The 6,000-nt window shown below is 40.7% G+C and overlaps 1 protein-coding gene across 1 annotated transcript in view; it reads left to right on the forward strand.

Annotated features, from left to right (window-relative positions):
• Positions 1-6,000, forward strand: part of drosha (drosha ribonuclease III) — a gene marked incomplete in the record, with an annotated part of 121,107 nt that overhangs the window by 15,443 nt on the left and 99,664 nt on the right. Inside the window, 2 exon segments of the mRNA XM_065949190.1 lie at positions 809-883; positions 3,103-3,272. Of these exon segments, the coding sequence (XP_065805262.1) occupies positions 809-883; positions 3,103-3,272 (245 nt within the window).

Below are 6,000 nucleotides of genomic sequence, written 5' to 3' on the forward strand. Positions count from 1 at the left end.
CTGGATTCTTACAATTTTCAAAGTCTGAATGAGTATGACAAGGAAAACTTGACAAATATTTCTGTTTCTAAATCGGCAGAGACTTTATGAAAATACATTTATTGAACTCTTTCCAGACGATTTTGAGTCTTAAATTCATGCTATGATAGAATAGAATAGAATAGAATAGAAGTTTATTTATAAAGCACATTTCATTACAGGTAAGCTCAATGTGCTTTACATTGAAGATTAAAAAAATAAAAATACAAAACAAAACAAAATAGCTTTCTCAGCAATCATGAATATGATGCAAAAATCAGATTAGGGACAAAACAAAAACAAAACACTTACACATACCCGCATATACGCAAAGAATAATTATTTGTATGCTTGAGAGAATAGATGCTGATGCTCTCACTCGGTAAAGCATGAAGTCAACAGCCTCTAGTTTTCCTTTAGGGCTTGCTTGACAATCCCACATGTAACGCCTGGCAACATGATAGCAAACGTTTTCATAATCCAACACACGGTTTAACAGTAACAAAACCCATTTAATTACACAATAGGGAACATGCTCTGAGTACCAGGATGTTTAATACGGTCAGAAACATCCACACAGAAGATCACAACTTTGAGCCTCTGGAATTCTGAAGTGGAAACCCTGTTGTGTTACATGATATTATAATCTAATGAAAGTCAACTCATCAATCATTTTAAATCATCCTGACTCAAAGAGCATCGTGTTTCACTCTTACAGTCACGGATACGCTTTCAGATTGATTTTCTCAAACAGTAACAACAAACTCTCTGTATGTGTTTCCTCTGTCAGGTCCTGAAGATGAAAACGAGGAGTCTGGATGCCAGCAGTTTCATTTCATGCCTCGTTTTGTTCGATTCTTACCAGGTGAGACTTAAGCCCCCTGTTTCCACCAAGCGGCCTGGTTTGGTTCAGTAGAGTTTGGTACGTTGAACCCTGATCCGGCAGTCAGCACCCTGACTGGAAGCTGTCTGCAGGATGCCGACATCCGCGTCTGCTATGTATAGTAATGGCGTGACATCATAGCAGCGCGACACAGTGTAGGACAAGGACAACAATGGAGAACGTTCAGCTGAGGGTCTGTGCCTCCAAGGTCGTCCGTCCAGCGGTGCTACACGCTGATATTAGTCGCAACTACTTTCTCAAAATCCACAGGATATTTAAACACGGCGCGTTTGGTGTATTTCCTTTACTACTGCACAGGAAGTGATGATTCTTTCGACCAATCACATCCTACATTGTGTCTAGCTGCGCCATTTAGGATCACATCAGTATGATTGGCACCCTCAACAGAAGATTATCAGAAAAGCAGGACAGTACAGATCATTCTATTGGTACCATTAGCAACTTTGGACAGTGGAAATGCTTACAAATGCGTATAGTACAGAAGCAGACCGCTTGGTGGAAACAGAATGTGATGGGTTGAAGATCAAATGGCGTTGGATTTACTCGTCTATGTTCACTTGAGGAGGAACAAGCTTCCACAGGACTCCGAAGTAAAACTGATAAAACATTTTCCTTTAATGCACAGTTTTGTTAAACAATCTTACTGGATGATTCAAAGTCAAGTTCTCCTAATCAATGAACTATAGTACGGTAAAGAAACCATGTGGACTAAAGAGCTCTCTCTCTCTTAAAGTGACGGTAACCTACCTCACCGCTCTTAACATCAATACCATGCTGCTTTTAGCTTTACAGAAAATCCACATGAATTAAATCAAATTACCTTTAGCTGACTTTTAATACATTTTATAACTTAACTTATACAATGAAATCCCTAAAATAAAGATTCACTTTCAACCCAAAATTACACTGCTTATTTATTTACTCTAACATGTATGAATGTAACTTGGCTCCTACACAGAACCTGCTGGAATTTGTCTCTCTCTGCTGGTCACACTTCTCATAGACTTTAAGGTCAAATCTGATCCTGCAAAAAAAAGAAGCTGCTTATCTCCAATAATGTACTAATCCTTACATCCTGTCTGCATGCTGCTGCTGTCCATGTTTGTGTTAGGATGTGTGCAGAGTGCTTGAGCTGCTGTGTGTCTGCATGGTGTTTCATCTTTGCTACACATGATGGTGCTGGTGCACTATCACATCGCTTGCCCATGTTTTGTTATGACAGTTGTGCCTCCTACCTTATTTTCATCAAAAAACAATTTCTCTCCCAGCTCTCCCAATTCAGTCTGCTACAAACACTTATCTGCCTTTTTTTTTTTTTTTTACAAAAGCATCAAAAAAAAAGAAAAGAAAAAACTGTCCAATCGGATGTTTGTGATGCGATCTGTGCAGAGGCAGAGAGTGAGAGGAGACGGGGAGTTACAGTGAGAGCATGATGATATTTGGAAAGTTCCAGTGGGAGTGTGTGTGGGTATGCATTTGATATTGTCTTTAATGCATTTCCAGGGGGCGAGTAGAGGGGCGGTGGATGTTTGTGTGACTGTCCATTTGAACGCTCTTAAATGGAGGTCAATCAATTTGCATGAGTGTCTATTAAACGAGCTCCATTTGACCTGCTGGGTTGCATGCACATTGCCTGGCTGTACTTCTCTGTTTGTGTCGGCCTGTCGGCTGCTCACTACTCGTTCTTTTAATGCAGATTTGAACGTCATTGCACACAGGGTTTTATTATGTGCATTCAAGTACCGTAGGACATCTGGGCCTCTGTTTACCTGAGCAGCTCCAGAGAAATACGGGGAACATTTGCACAGCATAGAGTTTGAGGAGGTCAGACACGTTTGATTCATAGTTTGTGTCACAAACATTTACTGACTTGCAGAATCTGTCATTTGCAGGTTTGGTGTTTTTTGATCGGTAGATGCAGAGTCTTCTTTACAAAAGTGGCTGAAGATGAAAGGATAAAAATAGCAGTTGCAGCTTCTAAACAAAGATTTCCTCCAACATTAACCTTTGTTTTTTTTTGGGTTAAGGATGTTGAGCAACAAATTCCTTTGTGGGGAAACAAATATCACAAACTGTAGAAAGTGAACCACACAGACCCTCTGGATGTTTGTTTTTTTATATACTCCTTTGCATACATGCATTCATTCCCTGTGTGTTTTCATCTCCATTAATTGTCTTAGACGGGGGGAAGGAGGTGCTGTCCATGCATCAGGTGCTGCTGTACGTCCTGCGAAGCAGCAAGCCGCTGGTCCCCGAGGAGGAGATTGCAGATATGCTGCAGTGGGAGGAGCTGGAGTGGCAGAAATACGCGGAGGAGTGCAAGGGCATGATCGTCACCAACCCGGGCATGGTGAGTGAGGCCTCAGCCTCTCTGCTCGTGGACAGGAGGTGGCCTTGTCTGTTTTCTCAAGGGCAGCCCCTCACCCCTCACCCCCCCACCCCCCAATCCCCACCCTCCCCCCCTGACACTGCAGGAATAAGACTGTTCCTGTTAGCCCGTGACATTAGCAACCTCACCTATTATCCCCAAGGGCGTTTGCTGTCATCCAACAGTGTTCTGGACGAAGCGTTTATGTCACAATCAAGTGGGTTAACCTTCCTGTCTGCTCCATATTTTTAAAGGATGTACAGTAATTTAGTCTGGGGAAAGGTGAAGATGTCATTGCTAGCTTAAAGGTTGCATATGAACAGTGAATATGGTTGTGTAACCTTTTTGGCGTGGGTGAGTTATTGAGTCAACCGCTCCTCCTGGCAGCGCTGAATTGTTGCTGTCAGGGTTTCCACACAGGTGGGAGTATAATAGTCCTCAATCCCTCGACTCAAGTTAAAGACTGGTCTGCCAGTCAAACTGAGTCTATTAAAAAAGGTCATCTAGAGAGATTTACCCCGTGTGCGCTTGAAGATAATACTTAGCTGAGGAAAAGCAGGGGTCAGCAGTGGTTATCTACGACGTCACTCAAATAAACATTTTGATTTAAAGTAACAAAACAAGCAAAACCCTGTTTCATACAGTGAAGTGACTGGTTTTCAAATTAGGAAATAGTTTATTTTCATTCCCAGCAGTTTACCTGCGTCACCCGTGACTTTTAAGTAGGACCGCAGCTCTGATTCAGCTCTCACTTATTTTTTTCAATTAACCTGTTCAGTAAGTCCAAAAGATTATAAAAAGAAAAGGAAGAACTATTTTATTAAATGCTTACTCGAAGATCCTTGAAATATCACAGAGCTGAATCGCAGCACGTCGAAGGCCTCTGGATGTTTATCTGGTGTTTGAATTTTATTTATTTTCTGACGCATATCAGACTTTTTCTTTTTTTTTTTGCCACTAAATATTTTTTATTTTTTCAACAGAAAAAACATCAACAACATAACATCAGAATAATTGCCAGACATTTATACATGTTCCATTTTAGGTCGTAACCTAAGTAGTGCAGTTCACAAGGGGTCTTTAAATTGCTTCTCATAATTGACATGATAAGATAAAATAAGAAATAAAATAAAAAATAAAACAGTGAGGGGAGGGAAACGACATAAAGTTGTCAAAATGTCAGACTTTTTCTATGAATGAAGTTCTGTTAATCCATCAATCAACCAATTAAAAAACTAAGATATGTCATGATGAAAAGTTTATAAAAAGAGAAGAGTTAGTTTGAAAATCTGCAACCAGTCAGTTTTTGTTTTATTTTGAAAAATATCCATCTGACTGATATCTGGCAGTTGGACCGTAGTTTTTTTTTTTTCAGATTTGTTATGAATTGGCAGCACAGTAAGACAGATTGTCTGATTTGATTAACCATACGTTACACTTTATTGTCCCTTTGGGGAAAATTTGTCTTGGACTCAAAGTGTTGCCAAACATTCAGCTGCGTCCACGACAAACAATACTTCCAAAACAAGAGAAAAAGACATCTACACATTAACAGAAAGACACACATACTCATGCAACACAACATAAATTACACAAGATCTGCAAAAACACAGCATGAGAGAAGGAGTATCAAAAACATACAGGAACACCATGATGCTATTACTCCACCCACACAGCCTTATGGAACATTATTTACTGTCCATTGAATGAACCTATAGGAACAGTGTTACGCAGACATCTAAGGCCACCATCAGATGTGTTGTTTTGAGATGTTTGTTTGGAAGGACAATGTTTCCCAGCACGCTGTTCAATGTATAACTGATGGTCATGGACTGACCTCGACTGAGTGAATATAACTGACGCAGTTTGTGATCATGTGGACGGATGTGATCAAGAGAAGAACTCTGTGTAAGAAGAGCAGCGTAATACACCAGAAGAAGACTACATCAGAAACCTTCAAGAAAAGAGTTCAAGGTGTGGGGGGTGTAGATGGCCTAGTGGTTGGGTCGCGTCTCATGTACATGTGAGGCAGAATTCCTCCTAGCGGGCGGCCCGGGTTCAGATCCGACCTGTGGCTCCTTTTACCCCCCCCCCCCCTCTTTTTGCCTGATTTCCTACTCTATCCACCACCGTCCTGTCCAAATCAAGGCAAACAAACGCCCATAAATTAACATTAAAGTCTTTCTATGTGATTTTTCACACTTAAATGTAGAAATCAAGTTTATCCTCTGAAAATAACTCTGTGAGTCATGACTGTCTACAATGGGTGTAACACCCGAGTCCCACTGTCTGTGATGTTTTCACAGTTTTCAGAGTCCTATCTTCACTTTGTTTACATCGCCGGGACGGCCGGCTGACTCCTCCCCTCGTGTATAAAAGTTGTTTAATTGAGGGACTAGAGAAAAGAAGAATAACATACTGTACTCACTGCTTAACTGTGTTTCTAGATCACGCTCATTTCAGGTAAATTTACATGCAGTGTGAAGATACCAGCATAATAAAGATCACTAGCATTAGCATGCTAACACAACAATGCAGCGCGAGTTGTTTTGGTTTCATGCTGGTGCTCAAGGGCGACATCTGCTGGATCAAAAAACACATATAAAGCCTTTAAAAAGAAAAAAAGAGAGATGTGCAAAGTGCAAGAGGAGGTCACATTAAACACTGCTGTTACCTTTTGAAGCCATTTTCTTCAGAATTGTGTTTTTCT

The sequence above is a fragment of the Labrus bergylta genome, chromosome 20 (genome assembly GCF_963930695.1).
Source record: "Labrus bergylta chromosome 20, fLabBer1.1, whole genome shotgun sequence".
In the NCBI taxonomy this organism is placed as follows: Eukaryota; Metazoa; Chordata; class Actinopteri; order Labriformes; family Labridae; genus Labrus; species Labrus bergylta.